The 16,310-nt window shown below is 33.2% G+C and overlaps 1 protein-coding gene and 1 pseudogene across 1 annotated transcript; both read right to left on the bottom strand.

Moving 5' to 3' along the window:
* Positions 1-374: 374 nt before the first annotated feature.
* LOC146880851 (uncharacterized) lies at positions 375-959 on the bottom strand. Its single transcript, XM_085668898.1, has one exon. The coding sequence runs from the start codon at positions 957-959 to the stop codon at positions 375-377; it is 585 nt and encodes a 194-aa protein (XP_085525024.1).
* Positions 960-6,298: 5,339 nt separating this feature from the next.
* Positions 6,299-7,430, bottom strand: LOC114170488 (cytosolic sulfotransferase 15 pseudogene; annotated as a pseudogene).
* Between the last annotated feature and the right edge of the window lie 8,880 nt (positions 7,431-16,310).

The raw sequence follows: 16,310 nt of genomic DNA, 5'->3' as shown, positions 1-16,310 counted from the left end.
AGTCATGTGGTTTGTGCAACCACTACTATAATCCAATCTTTTGAAGATTCGTTGGTAGTGACACATGATGTTGTAAAAAGTAGATCTTCCTCTTATTTATTCTCCATAATCTGAACATCTTCTTGAGAATCTTTAGATTTGCATACCTTTTCCACATGTCCCAATTGACCGCATTTGTGACATTTGACATCTGGCCTCCACCAACACCAGTTGGGTTGATGACCTTTTCTCTTGCAATGGGGACAAGATGAAAAAACCTGTGTGTTATTGTATTTGCTCCTTCTATTTTTCTTGACTATGAGAGCATTATCTTCCGTGTAATTTAAATTACCTTCAACCGCCTCATGATCTTCTCTCATCAATCTCCGTTGTTCTTATGCTTGCAAGGCATGTATCACTTCTGTAAAGGTAATTGTAGACAAATCTTTTGTGTTTTCTAAGGAAGCAATAGATGTCTCATATCTTTCCGGCACCGTCACCAGAATTTTCTCAACGAGTCTGGAATCTGAAAACTCTTTTCTCAACAATTTTATCTTGTTGGCAATACCCAACAATTTGTTTGAGTATTCTTTAATCGTCTCTGACTCTTTCATTCTTTGCATCTCGAACTCCCTAATCAAATTCAAAACTTTCAAGCCTCGAATCTTCTCGTTCCCTTCATATTCTGCTTTAAAGTATTCCCATATTTCTTTGGGAGACTTTAGGGTTATGATCCTGGTCATAATCATTTGTGAAACACCTGCGAATAAGCATGATTTTACCTTTGCCTTTCTTGTTTTCTTTTCTTGATGTGCTTTCATTTGAGCCGCGGTGGGATTTTCAGATAAGGGAACATCATCTTCCTCCACAACTTCCCATAGATCTAGGCCCTCTAGATATGTTTGCATCCTTACCGCCCATAGATCATAGCTTTCACCGTCAAAGAGTGGAATAGCGACGTGTGACATATTTCCTTCCATTCTATCGGTAATAAGAACAATGGCTCTTGATACCAATTGTTGGGATTTTTAGGGCTTTTGAAAATATGAGATATATGTGATACGTTATACGGAGGAACATTTTTTTGTATTTTATTGATATACTCTATATATAGAGCAAAATATAACAAATATCAAGTTTAAAATATTTAGAATATCTCACTCCTAATCCAAAATAATAACTAATTTCTAAAACTAAAACATATCTCTAAAACTGAAATATTTTCTAAAAACTAATTTAAATAAAAAAAGATATTAAGTAATATTCTCAACAATTTCTTAGGTAGTTTATTTGTATTTTGTGTTTTGTTTAGTTAGAAGTATTTTTCTTTTCTTAGGTCATTGTCAGACAGACTTCTCGCTAGGCGAGTGAGGGGCTCTGGCTGGGCGAGATGGTCTGTCTCACCCAGCGAGACACAACAGTTCTATGGCAGTTAAGTGATCTCTTGCCCAACGAGAGATAGGGCTCGCCCGGCGAGCAGACAGTTCTGGTTGGTTAAGTTTCGAGAATCAACGGAAAGGAGTGAGTTCTATTGTTGTGGAAAACACAGAAAAACTCAAAAACTTCGGTCAAGGGCACCTTGTGGACGAAATTACAGCGAATTCTTCCATTTATTTGTGCGAATTCATCAAATTCGTATGCTCTAGATGATTAGGAGTAGCTAATCTCTATTTTCATTAGGATTGGATGTAATGAATTCATACACTATGTGACTTTTCCTATGCAATATAATCTACTTCGTATTCAATTGTTCTATCTTGATTATTAATGTGTATGATAGCAATATCATGTTATTTGTTGTTACTAAATCAGTGGAAAATGAATTTGGAACTAGACATTGATAGAACATCCCAAGAGTTATGATCTAGGAATAAACATTAACTCTTGGTCATTCTAGAAATGTGATCTTAATGCAAATTGTATGCTAAAATGGCTAAGGAATTAGAGTTTTAACATATGATTTAGAACTTGCTTCTAAGGGATTATAGTAAGTATGCTTTTAACATGAATGTGACTATGGAGAGATGTATATATTGTGTAGCGTTACATTAAGTTGATTCATGAAATCCAATCCTAATGATGCCTTTTACCGAATCACATATTTATTTTTATAATTTTGCATGCTTTATTGTACTTTGAATTAAAAATATTTTTCACAATTGCTAAAATCAGTAAATAATCAAAAGTAGATTAACAAACACAAATTCCTTGGGAAAACGACACTTGGACTACCATTTTACTACTTGAAAACGAATTGGTACACTTGCCAATAAGTTAACAGGGAGTAATCAAAATTGTAGTAAAAAGTTATGTGGAATGTTAAAAATAGAGATGCAAAAAAATAAGCTTCTTCTTATTCCTATGTAGATTAAGTTGTTGTCCAAGGATATGTTGAGATTTAATATGGAGTTGGAACTTATGAGAAAGGAGTAAAAGTCAAGAAAATCAAGGGCTCTTTGTAACAAGATCTGACTACTCTAAAATGTTCTATAAAACTAAAAGTTGGAGCAAATATGAAGAGAATATGAAGGTTATTCTTTTGGGTGATTCCATATATGAACTCTTCAAATATATATGTGTGGTAGTTTACTAAATTGAAATTGAAATTTGCATGGTAGTTTTAAGATTTAGTACTCACACTAATGCAGAATTACGTTTTTACCTCGCCTTATAGGCCTCGGTTGGCGAGCAACCGAAGCATATAACGGTGCGGTGGCAATTTTGAAATTAAAGGCAACTTATAGGCCTCGGTTCACAGAAAAACCGGTGCCAAACGCTATTATAGGCCTCGGTTCTGAAAAAACCGGTGCCAAACGCTGTAATAGGCCTCGGTTAAGGAGGCTCGAAGCCAAAAAGATCGCCAAAAATTTCAAAAATACCATTGACATTGGGACCTATAGGCTTCGGTTGGGGAAAAGCCGGTGCCAAATAGTGGTTATATGCCTCGGGTGTTGGGGAACTGAGGCCAAATAGGGGTTATATGCCTCGGTTCTACGTCGAACCGAGGCCATATTGTTTAATTAGGGCTCAAAAATAAAGCCCTTTCTTCCTTGCGCACGCAGCTGCCATTTCTATCTGCAAATTCCAGTGACTCTCTGCAAGTTCCGGCCACTCCAACAACGCGAGCTCCGTGCTACCACTGCCACCGCTTCTCGTGTTGCCGCTGCCACTGCCACTATTGCGTTGCCGTCGTCGCTGTCTCTTCTTCTCTCCGCGACTTCCGGCGAGCCCACCACTCGAGACCACCACGCGAGCCTCCTGCCACCGCCGTCTCGTCTCGCATCCAGCCACCGCCGTCTCGTCTTGCATCCAGCCACCACCACGCGAGCCCCCTGCCGCCGTCTCGTCTCGCGTCTGTCCACCACCACGCGAACATTTTCGTTCTTTTGCCGCAATTGTCGCGCCGCGGTTTTCTCTAAGGTAAATTTCCAACGCGTTTTTGTTTGATTTTCTGTTTTTGTGTATGTTAATTTTAAATTTTAGTTATTGTGAGTGTTAATTTGGATTGAGATTGAAATTGTTTGGAGTGTTTTGATTAATTTTGTGAAAGGATTGAGTCTCAATTTAAGAGCATTGTGTCTTCATATGTAGAGCATTAAGTCTGAATTTAACAGAATTGTGAAAACACTATAATTAAATAGGTAATATATGATGTTAAGGAAATTGTTGTTTTTGCTTTTATTTGTTACTTATGACTTTCTCTTGTGTTTTTTGTTATCTCTTGTAGCTTTCGAACGCGTTGAATTGCATCATCTTCCACTGTCATCTGCTCTTTTTACGCGCTCCCAGGTTCCTAATTCTAATATTTTCCTACGATGCCAATATGTTGTTTGCTTTATATATTTTATTAATTATTTGTTAAAACATGTTGTTTGTTTTTCTTATATGTGAGTTAGCCTTAGTTTCCTGTTTGAGATTCAATACGTAAATTATGTATTGTCCCCGAGTTTTTATTTTCAAAAAACTACATTTTTTTAAAATTAGATATAAGGGGATACAATACTAATAATTTAAATGTATTGAATCTTGAATTGTCCGATTACCATTATTCAATTATGGATGGTGTAAGTCTTTTAGTCATTATATATAGTTATTTGATATATTTATGTATTTACTTATATCAAATCAATTTTTGGTTTAGGTATCTGTCTGGTGTCACTGAAACTATGAGGCTGAATGATCTATATGGGTTTATAGACCCCCAACTCACCCATGAAGGCAACAAGTTTGATGACATCCAAGCATATGTGACCAAATGCTTTCAACGTGGAAAAGAAATTTATTTTGTCCCTTATGTTGCTGGGTAAGTCTTTTTTGTTAACTTATGAATATAATCAGTCATTTTAATGCATAACAATGAATTTATTTTCTTATCAGGCGTCATTGGCAGTTACTTGTGGTTTCCCTAAGGGAGAACCTTGCTGTATGGTTTTGCTCTTTGCATCGCCCTCCCCCCAACCATCTTAGACAAGTGATAGATTGGTAAGAACCTCAATATCAATCTTATGAATATGACATGTTATATAAAAATATCCTAACTTATTCCCTATATCATAATTCAATTGCTGCACATAACATGTTGTTAGGGAGATCAACGGCTAAGGCAAAAGGTCTTGTATGGTGTTCTCTCCAGGTTTGATATTTCTATTCATATCTTCATGATTGTTTGCTTGATTTTCTTCCTTAATTAATTGTAACGTTGTTAATATAATGTAGTGTAATAGACAAACCGGCTCATATGAGTACGGTTACTATATAATGCAATGGATGACAACCACTGTGTGTGCTCGTATTACAACAAATTGGGAAACGGTAATATATATTTGAATTAAAATGAATACTTAGCAATATTTCCTTTTTATATACTAACTTAACTTAATCTATTATTTTGTAGACATTCAAGAGTCCTGCAGCAATTCCCGCAAAGTCCATCAAGTTTGGTAGGATAGCATGTGCCAAATATATAATTGAAATGTATAACACTATTGATTAGAACATGTATCTTGATTGCAAATGATTTGTAATTGTCTTTTAAATGAATTTGAATTGTGGATGTGTTTTAAAATATTATGTTCTGGTCTATTCTGGTCTGTGCTGGGTGCTGAATAAAATTTGCAGGTTTAAATGTGGGAATAACACCAAATCAGAAACAACATTAAAAAAAACAGCGTATTAGGCCTCGGTTCATACTAGAACCGAAGCAAAAAGCGTACTTTTGGCCTCGGGTGCAACCAAAACCGAGGCCAAAAGGGTATCGATTTTTTTTTTTTTAAAAAAAAAAGAAGCCCATATGGCCTCGGATGCACCCAAAACCGAGGCCAAAAGGGTATCGAATTTTTTTTTTTAAAAAAAAAAAGAAGCCCATATGGCCTCGGGTGCAACCAAAACCGAGGCCAAAAGGATATCGAATTTTTTTTTAAAAAAAAAAGAAGCTCATATGGCCTCGGGTGGAACGGAAAACCGAGGCCAAAAGGCCGCGCTCTATGGCCTCGGGTTGTACAGAACCGAGGCCGAAGGGGACTCTATGGCTTCGGTTCTTAACCGAGACCAAAAGCTATGCTCTTTTGGCCTCACCCCAATATGCTTCGATTACCAAACCGGTGCAGAATATTAAAAACAACCGCTGCCAAAGGCCCTTCCTGCACTAGTGTCATGTCAACGTAATCTACTACTCATTAATGTTTTTAGTCTTCTGATTATCGAGTTACATTATATTACCCAATTATATAATTTCTTTGTAATCTTGTAAAAGAGTTAGAACATCCCAAATATCATGTTATATTTATTTAATTTTTTGTTATTAATAAAAAAAGTGACAATTTAGTGTTGATTTAACCAACTAAATTTAGAGTCAGTCCATAAAAGTCAATGCTAACAAATTAGCATCTATGATCTTAGAGTGGCATGTACCTGCGATGATACTAAGAATTATTTTGCATCGATTTTTTCTTGGTAATTTGATTGTGATAACGAACAATATTGCAAAATATTTAATTGATAATCCGATGAATAAATGAAACAATGATTTTACTTTAAGATTTCCAGAGTAATTACACATGACAGATAAAATAGTAATTTAACTGGCATAGTCGGAAAAAGAGATTATTAACACAAGATAAGTAATGAATCAGAAAAGGAGAAAATTATTTTTCATTTCTTATATTCCTATTTTACTCTCTATTGTATTTTCCGATTAATGGATTCTAAACTAGTTTCCAACTCAGGCCAATAGATTGAGTATATACTGGTAGTGGTAAAAGATTTCCTGACGAAAAAAAAGAAGAAGTAAATCTATGAAGAAATCCAAAGAAAAAAAAACTTGTCTTGAAACATTGAGATGCATTTTCCATTCAACTCAGATTGGATGGTTACAGGAAGGTAGCCACATTACATTATGACGACTCTTTATTCAGCAAAAGAAAAAGTGACGACAACATTTGAGCCAAAGACACAGCTACATGTGTTTGGCTCTTGAAGTTTTAAGCATACATTTTAAACGAAAGACCTGATCCACTCAACTTTTCTTCAATAACTTTGGATAATTTTGTTATCATAGATGGAGAAAAGTAATTTACCCAATCACCTATTTCACCCTTCCGAAAGAATAACTTATTGTCAATGAATTTGTCTAACTTTCCTGAAACGTTTACCTCCAAATCTTTCATTTTCTCAAAGCTACATAGCTTCATTATACTTTCAATGTCTCCATCACTTTCTTCCTCAGCAGTGAAAGGACATCCCAGAAACTCTGCAATGCTTTTCACGTGAAAATTGACATTCTCCTTAAGATCCTCGTACTTTAAGAACAGAACTTTGTTTGGTCTAGCCAAGCTCTCCTTCCAATACCCTAACATATGACTCCACCAAGGACCAAAGATAACTCCCATCGCAAAACATCTCAAAAGCTTCCTCTAATTCTAATGCTGGTAAAGGTTTTAACATCAATTTGTTAAAGTAAATCCATGCCGAAAGAAAAGTGTCAAATGGGTTCCTACAAATGTATATTATCTTAGCATTAGACTCATTGAGTGACTTAGGTAATGCAGTGAAAGGAGTGTGAGTACTAAAAAGTCTTGGCTCAAGCATATTGGATAGGTGAAGGAGTGGGTCATGGATTTCATCAACGAAGAAGATCTTAGACTCAAGGCAAGACACAAGTGTATGAGGATTGGAAATAAGTAATGGATGGTTCTCTGCAGAGAAGTGTTTGCGGTTGACAATGGCAAAAGTAAGGGCTATCAACCAAGTAGTACCTGTTTTTGGAAAGCTTGCAACAACAACATCACTATCTTTTGCTTCAAAGCACTTTTGAAAACTTTTTACACCTTCTATAAAAAGATCTGGGCACCAGAATTCTTGAAATAGGCAGAGATAAGTGGGTGCTAAACCCCTCTCTCTGCGAAGGGAGAAAACTGGCTCGTCTTTGCATGTTTTCTATCTGTCGAAGCCATGGAAGTAGTTTACGACAGTAGTGTGTGTGGTCATTTTTCTCACCTTGGGAGTAGTTTTTTATAGCATCAACCAGTGTGATTTAAGAGGTTTTTTTTTTTTTTCTTATTTTGGGGTCTATTTGAATTGAAATTTGTATAAATGGATTAAGTCGTCAAGGTAGAGGACGACGTTGTAGGTGAAGTCGTCTTTCACTCGATCAGTTTTTTTTTTTTCTTTTAATACCTAATGTCATCCGTATAGAGGATGTTTTATGTGATGTGGGTGAAAAAAGTCAAGTCAGTACTCTTATATAACGACTTCATCTTTCAATTTTTTTTTCGTAATTAATGAATTTTGAAAAATTAAAAAAATTTGAAAAAATGGAAATATAATGAAAACCGATAAATCTAAAAAAAAATAGGAAAAATAATGAAATTTGAAATATTTGAAAAAAAAAGAAAAATAATGAAAAGTGAAAATTTTGAAAAAAAAAATTAAAATAATGAAAATTTAAAATTTTGAAAAAAAAAACAAAAATAAGTGAAAAGTGAAGTCATCATGTTAGAGGACGACTTCACTTTTCAATTCAACATAAGTCGTCCTCTTCAACGACAACATTATTTTAAAAAGGAAAAACGAAACCAGCCTGGTAGAGTACGACTTCATTCTTAATAACGTCCTTTCCATAATGACTTGACCCAATTTAAAAAAAAAAAAATCAACGCAACCTATTTTATAATTTTATGGTCAAACAGATTCTGAAATAAAATAAAAAAAAACAGTTAAGTGAACATTTTAGTGCATGTTTTATAATATTATTATTATTATTAGTGAAAATTAGTGAACGTTCTATATATATTTTTTATTATTTTAGATTCCACACATATATCATATTTATCACTTTGTTTATTATGTATATTAATTAATTCTAATCGTTATAATTCTATAACAAAAAAAAAAATTAAGATGTTCTAATATAGGATGTTATGTATTATACGAGTCAAAGTAAAAGAAAGTTGCTTTCTGAATTTTAATTTTACCCTGATCCAAGCTTTAAGTTTTGTAGTCCCAAAATACTTCCTTCCCAACGGTTTAAGCATCCGTAAACATAATACTGTTTCTGTGATCCCATTCTAAAAAACTTATAAATTAATTAACAATAAATATATATATATATATATATATATATATATATATATATATATATATATACACACACGTGTGTGTAACTTGTCATACGTGTGTGCTCGACATAAAAACTGTTTTGAAAGTGCAAATTGAATGTGATCCAAAAACGAATAATAAAAATAAAAGATGGAAGACAGATAATTAATTGGTAGGTAGATGAGAAATAATGAAGATCACATGCTACTGTTGTTTTATTAGGGAGCAAGCTCTTACAGACAATTTAACACTCAAAAAATCATTCGTCAAATATAATATTTAAAATGTTAAAATAATACATTTTCTTTTCTTCCAATATCTAAAGATAAAATATTTATATAAATCTCAAATTAAAATATTAAATAACAATTAAATAATTATATAAGAGAATAGAATTATTATACATAATTAAAAAATTTGAGAATCAAAATATCTACTCATTCTATAAATATTGACTAATTTCACTATTCACATCTATATAAAAAAAATACAAAAAAGTTAGATATAACAAATACGAATGAAAAATTTTGTTATCAAAATATAACATACTTTCATCATCAAATCCATTTTCATCATAAAATTCATTTTCACTCGTTAAAATATTTGTTCTCTTTCAATTATTTAGAAATTATAAACATCAAATAGACTAATAAAAATTATAATATATTATTTTAATGAAATCACACAAACAAAAATTTAAATTAATAATACATATTTATGGTAATAAATTAATATATTTTTCGTAAATAAAACATTTTTATACAATTGTTTATTAAAATTTTTATACAATTTTTATTCAAACATTCTCCCTATAAACCATTTCGTGCATTATTTAAATGAAATCTAACAAATTAAAAAAAAATAGAATTAAGGACTTGATGAAAAATAAATTATCTTGGAAATTCAAGAAATTATCACGGCGGTTGCATCACCTTTAGACAGTGCATGCAGGGTGTCCAAGCGTAGATGCTGCAACTCCTCCATCGGAGTTGATTCACGGTCCAAGAACTTTTCGGTGTAGTCGCGTAAGATGAAGCGTTGCAGCTCGTTCATGGTGCCAACTTTGCCTTTGGACAACACGTGTACGAATTTAGAGGTTATGTTGATTGGATACGGGTACGACATGGACAAGGATAAGATACGACTAAATCGAAAAAATATAAAACACGGGAGTATATATATATATATATATATATATATATATTAAGTTTGAAACTGTCAACTAACACAAAAATAAATCTAATCTACCTATCTAATATCCAACATGCGAAAAGTAATGATAATATAATATTTGTTCCTTATTTTAATTGTCAGAATCATATAAAAAATAAAAAAATATATTTCAAATTGAACATAATGTATTCTACAAGTATCAGTGTCCGATACATATCGGACACGGTACACGCCATTTATGAGACGTGTCGGAATATCATGTACCGAGGGTGGCTTAACCTGACCTTGAGCGCGATTTTCTCTCTGGTGCGGTGGTAAGAATGGTTGGAGAAATTAGAAAAGGGGAGAGTGAGATTATGAGAAGTGAGTGATGCAGTGAGATGTGGAAGGAGATGCGGAAAGGTTAAGTGAGATATGAAAGGAAATGGTATCGAAAAAGTGAAAATGGGAAAGTGAAAGGGCGAAAGACATGCGAAAGTGAGCCAACCCGACTCACACGTGTTGGCTCACCACAGACCGGGTCAAAAAACGAGTAAGCCCAACCCGGCTCACTTTAAGGTGAGCCAGATTTTTTACAACTCGGTTCAACCCACCATAGGTTGGTAGGTTAAGTAGGTTGACTCACCAATCCGCATAAAAAATTAAAATTTTATTTATTTTTTAATTTTTAAATATTTTAATATTTAAATTTTTTTTAAGTAATGTATGAGATGATAATTACAATAAAATCAAGTACCAATGTGTCTCCATCATGCTCACTAACAAGGCTCATACTAGGAAATTTCTACCGTGGTATTCAACAAAACATAAATGAAAATAATACACATCTTTATCATGTTAATTTAGAAAATTTGGTTCATAACAGGTTGTTTCAATCTTGTCATCCTCCAATTGTTTTATCTCCCTTTGCCACTCTTCTAACATATGCAGTTCTCAAAATAGACGGTGTCCTACACGAACGGCAAAAAACAAAACCTTCCTCCGGCATTGCTTAATGGTGTATAAAAGGCAAAGCATTAAATTCGAAATTTGACAGATGCTAAATGACTGCAAAAAGCATGATAAAATAAGAACAAGATTTCCCCAACATGATACACCAAAATTATCTATGCGTAATTTTAGCAACATCATAAAAAAGTCGGTGCTACTCTAAATTTTCCCACCTAATAGATTTTCTCACATTATATATTTCAAGTTCACCCACTCAAAATCATTATCCATGTGTATGAAGATCAAGATTCTGATTCAAGTTCTCACATTATCCACTCAAAGTCATTTTCTCACATTAAATATTTCAAGTTCACCCACTCAAAGTCACACAGTTATTGCATAATTTATTTTCTTCCTGCAATCGTTATTCTATTCTCTAACTTATTATTTATATGCCATTTATTTCTATTTGAATGGCAGTGCAGTCTGCCAAACTCTTTGTTCAAGATGCTATAACATTCAATATTACATTTATTTCTAACGCACTAACAACTGACATTTTCCTATAGTTTGAAGAAGGGACATCTATATGCATTACTATTTTCCAACTTAGTAATCTAATACACCAACAACTCACATGCATATTGAATTCTGAAAAATAGTATAAAATACATAATACCAGAGACAGAGACAGTATGGAGAAGACTACAAGTTTTTGTTTCCTTACCTAGAATTATTACACATGAGGTGCATTGGAGTCATGGATTAAAAAGTCTAGAATAATTTTCTCTTCCTTTTGATCATCTTCATTATCTTCATCTTCAAAATCAAGAAGAAATTATTAGAAAATAATATAATTTAGAATTAGAGGTATGATGTAAAGAAAAGAGTGAAAAAATACATTACCAATATTTTCAAAACCATGTAACCAATTTTGAGTTAAAATCAGTGTTTGAACATTGTTAGAAAGAAGATTAGAACGATACTTGTTAAGCACGTGACCACTAATGCTAAATGCAGACTCACTGGCAACCGTTGTTATTGGAATACTTAACACCTCGCATGCTAGTCTACATAGATTTGGATAATGTTCTTGACGATCCTTCCAATAGCTCAAAACATCTAACTTTGAAAAATACTTTGGCTCAAGTGGTATTTCAGTTAGATACAGATCCAACTCAGACTTGTAGGTTACATTCACATTTTGGCTTACGTAATTGATATATTCCTATAAAAATATAATCCAAAGATAAAAATTGGTTAATAAAGATTACATAATAATAAATAACAATGACATAATGATGACTAACTTACATTGTATGGATCAATCTCTTTGTCTTCTTCCATGTTCAAATGTTCTTCTGTTGAACAAGTGAATTGAGAACTTGATGCATTAGATGAAATTGACTTCACACTCACACTCACGTATTCTTCAAAAAGTTTGTACATCTTCCCTTTTATATGAATAAGCTTTTCATCACAAGTAGAAGAATCAAGCTTGGAGTAATAGAACCAGAGTGTTTCAAGTTTCATCCGTGGGTCAAGAATCATAGCAATTGAAAGAATGGTACTATATTCACCCCAATACTTGTCAAATTTATCCATCATCCTTTTTTCCATGTCCTTCATCAAGGGGTCATCGCTTTTAAGAGTATCCCTTAACAACCACTCAATTTTCCAAACTTGCATAAAATATTCATTAGAGGTTGGATAAGATGTGCGTGAAATCAAATTGGTTATCTTATAAAATGGCCTTAAAAATTCACATATCCTCTCAACTCTTTTCCACTCTTCAGTTGTTGGGCGATGTTTAAAATTTTTATCACGTAAAGTGAAACTTGAAAAAGCGCGACGATACTAAGACCACTTTCAAGCATCATAAAAGTTGAAGTCCATCTAGTAGGTACATCTAACCTTAAACCCATTTTAGTATCAATGCCCCTCACTTGAACAACACATTCAGTAAATGCCATTTTCCTTGCCTCTGACCCTTTAACATATTTAATGCTTTCTCTAATTTCCTGCAAAGCAACTTCAACCACTTTTAAACCCTCTTGAACTATAAGATTCAAGATATGAGCACAACACCTCATATAAAAAAATTCACCATCACATAATAAGCTATTTTGTAAGCTTAATTGTTCACCCAAAATATGTTGCATACGGTCATTGGCAGTAGCATTGTCTAAAGTTATAGAAAATATTTTCCTATCAATTCCCCAATCACTCAAACATTCAAACACTTTATTTGCTAGATCATGACCCGTGTGTGGAGGTTCCATTTTACAAAAAGCAAGAATCTTACTATTCAATTTCCAATTGTTATCAACAAAATGGGCTGTTAAACAAATATATCCCTCTTGAGTACAAAGCAGTCCAACAATCTGATGTCAAACAAATTCGGTTATGACAATGATGCATTTCATGTTTTAATTTCTCCTTCATTTCAACATGTAATTTCCACAAATCAGAAACATATGTATTCCTACTCACATGCTTTACATCAGGATTCAAATATGAAAGTAATTCTTATCCATTTGTATTCAACAAACTTAAATTGCAAACCATGTTTGACAATATCCATTGTCATAATCTCTCTAACATGCTTGTGATCAAGTTCCCTACTCCTTAACTTTCCCATGTTATCAATTATCATCCCCCCTACATCTTTATATTTTTGGCTAACATTGCATTTTTTTAAATGGCGCAACAGTGTTGAAGTGCCTATTTTAGTACCACCAATTACATACTATTGCCCACATGCATTACATTTGGCTTTCTCTTTACCATCTTTTACTCCAACTTTAGAAAAATATTTCCAAACTTCAGAGGTAGTTGTCTTAGGTTTCGTAGTTTCTTTTTGAACTTCATTGTCTTCATTGTTTACAGAGGGTGGTTCTTGTGGCTCATTAGCATTTTGATTATGTATATTATCATCAACATTAACATTCACATTCACACTTCGATTAATGGTTTCAGATTCCATGCTGCAGATTAATTTATGAAAAAAATAGTGTGAAAAGCTTACTAAAAACAGCCATCGAACACATGAACAAATCTAACCAAAAAGATGAGATGAGTGAACAACTAACCTATTCGCAGTAGACAACGATTGCAATAGGCAAGGGATGATTGTACATGAGGAAAACACCAAAAAAGCACCTTGTCGTTGCAGAACAGCGCACAACACTAACAAATGGCCACCAACGTCGAGTCTAGCAGCATCATCGTAGACCACTTAGACCACCAACGAGCACGCACGCCACAGACCAAACGACCGTCAACACCTAAGCCGCAGACCACCGAATGGGCACCAACGTCGACCACCGTTTTACTGCAAACGACGAATGACCACCACGCCTCAGACTAGACAACCGTCAACACCTAAGCCACAGACCACCGAATGGGCACCAACGTCGACCACCGTTTTGCCGCAAACGACGAACGACCACCACGCCTCAGACAGACGACGAACGACCACCACGTCTCAGACCAGACGACCACCACCAAATGGAGGCACCACCATGACCGTGAATCAGAGGGAAGGGAAGGGAAGTGAGTTTTGATTCGTCTGGTGTTGGAAGTGTAGCTCGAGGAAGAGGATTGCAGTGGTTAGGGATTTTATTCCAATTTTAGGGATTGCGATTTTGTGTGAATGTCAAACTTAATATTAAAATAATTAATTTTATTAAGTTAAGTGGGTTGGTGGGTCAGCTCACTCAAACCCGACTCGAACCCGCACAGCTCACGGGTTAAGTGAACTCAACCCGTTTTGACCCATAATCACGAAAAATAATGTTTTTTCAACCCGATCCGACTCAAACTCGTGATGAGCTGGGTTAACTTACGGGTTCGAACTCACTTTAACAGCGAAATGGGGAAGTGACAAGGGAAAATGTCAATTTAATTTTTTTGATTCCGCTGCGTCACTGCCCGTTAAACTTAATTATGAATTTATATTATTTTTTTTCGACCTCAAAATCAATTTTAATATAATATACATTTAGTAATATTAAAAACCACACAAACAAACACCAACTGTAAACACGAATTGTATGGTAGAATTAATTTCTAAGATTGAAAATCATTCGAAGAAATAATAAATAGAGAGATTAGATGCTTGTTAAGCTAAAACTAATTTCAAAAAATATTATAAAGAGGGATGAACTCTCCTTAAACTAAAGTAGATGCTCGTTAATGGATGAAATTTTATTTTTTTAAATTGTTATTTTTTATAGTAAGTTTACCCTAAAAGTCTTTAATTTAAAAAAAAAAACTATAAAAAGTTTGTTAATGTAAAATATCATTTAAAAGAATAACATAAAGAGAGGAATAGACCCTTGTTAAACTAAAATTAATTCAAAAAATAAAAAATAATATAAAGAGGGGTCAAAACTCTTTGTAAGATAAAATTAATTTCTACAGCAAAAAAATTATGTTAAAAATAAAATAGACACAGAGGGTTATATACCCTCACAAAACTAAAACTAATTTTAAAAAATGATATAAAGAAAGGGTTAAACCCTCGTTAATGATTAAATTTTTATTTCTTTAAATTATTAAATTTTGTATGCAGTAATGTTGTTGTTATTTTCGTGTTGCGACCAAAGAGCCAACATTATTTACTTTCAATGTTTTGTCTATGCTATTTTCTCTTTTGCTAAATGAATGTATTCTTGTGATAATGTTTTGGAGTTACGAATGGATGGAGACGCTTGAACAACAAAAATGAAAAATGACTATACATATGAATTCTTGTAGTAGAAATTTTTTAGAAAAGTACGTGGGAAAGGACAAAAATGGAATTGGCTTGATAAAAATATTTCTTAGTTAAGAGGAAACGAAAATCATATTCGTTTTTGGGAAGATAGTTACCAAAATGAAGTCTTTATGTCAGAAACCTATTTCCGAATTAGGGGAGGTTGGAAAATGGAGTAAGAAATCTTGAAAATGGAAGTTGAAAGGGCAAAGACATTGGTTTTGAATGGAATAAAGTTTAGGTATGAGCCGGGAAAATGTATATTAAATAAAGAAAAGAAGATGAATGAGAGTGGAAGGATAATGAAAAGTAAATTCTGCATAAATTTTATTCAGCATTCAAGAAGATGAACTTTTTTATATTTCATTAGTACATAAAATTTACTCTATATATTATTTATTCTTCACAAAATTTTGATAACAATCTGCATTGGCCTTCGGGTAACGTGAAATGAAATGATGACATTAAATCAAATATGTCCCCATTTGTTTCGAACCAAATAACTCTAGAAACACCATCTCTCACCAGTTTAACGAATACATACAAAACAAATAATGAGGAATTACACATGAATATTGTAGATACAGCAAAAAAAAGTAGAAATCATTGATGTAGGTAGATATAAATATATTCCACATCGAGCAAAGTGACTATTTAAATGACTCAAATTTCGGTGGCTATTTAGTCAATAATTTTAAAATCGGTGATTAACTATTTTTATACTAGATTTTCATTACTAGTTATTTTTGGTGATTAAGGGTGTTAGCCACCAATTTTAACTATTTAGTCACAGATTTTGTTGGTGACTAAAATGTTTTTTTTTCTAGTAGTGATATCTTATACCAAATTAATTAATAAATATTGAACATCAAAC

This window comes from Vigna unguiculata, chromosome 11 (genome assembly GCF_037176805.1).
Source record: "Vigna unguiculata cultivar grain cowpea cultivar isolate G323 ecotype 2 chromosome 11, ASM3717680v1, whole genome shotgun sequence".
Lineage (NCBI taxonomy): Eukaryota > Viridiplantae > Streptophyta > Magnoliopsida > Fabales > Fabaceae > Vigna > Vigna unguiculata.
Note: the sequence above shows the minus strand (reverse complement) of the source record. Positions and strands in the feature narration are given on the sequence as shown.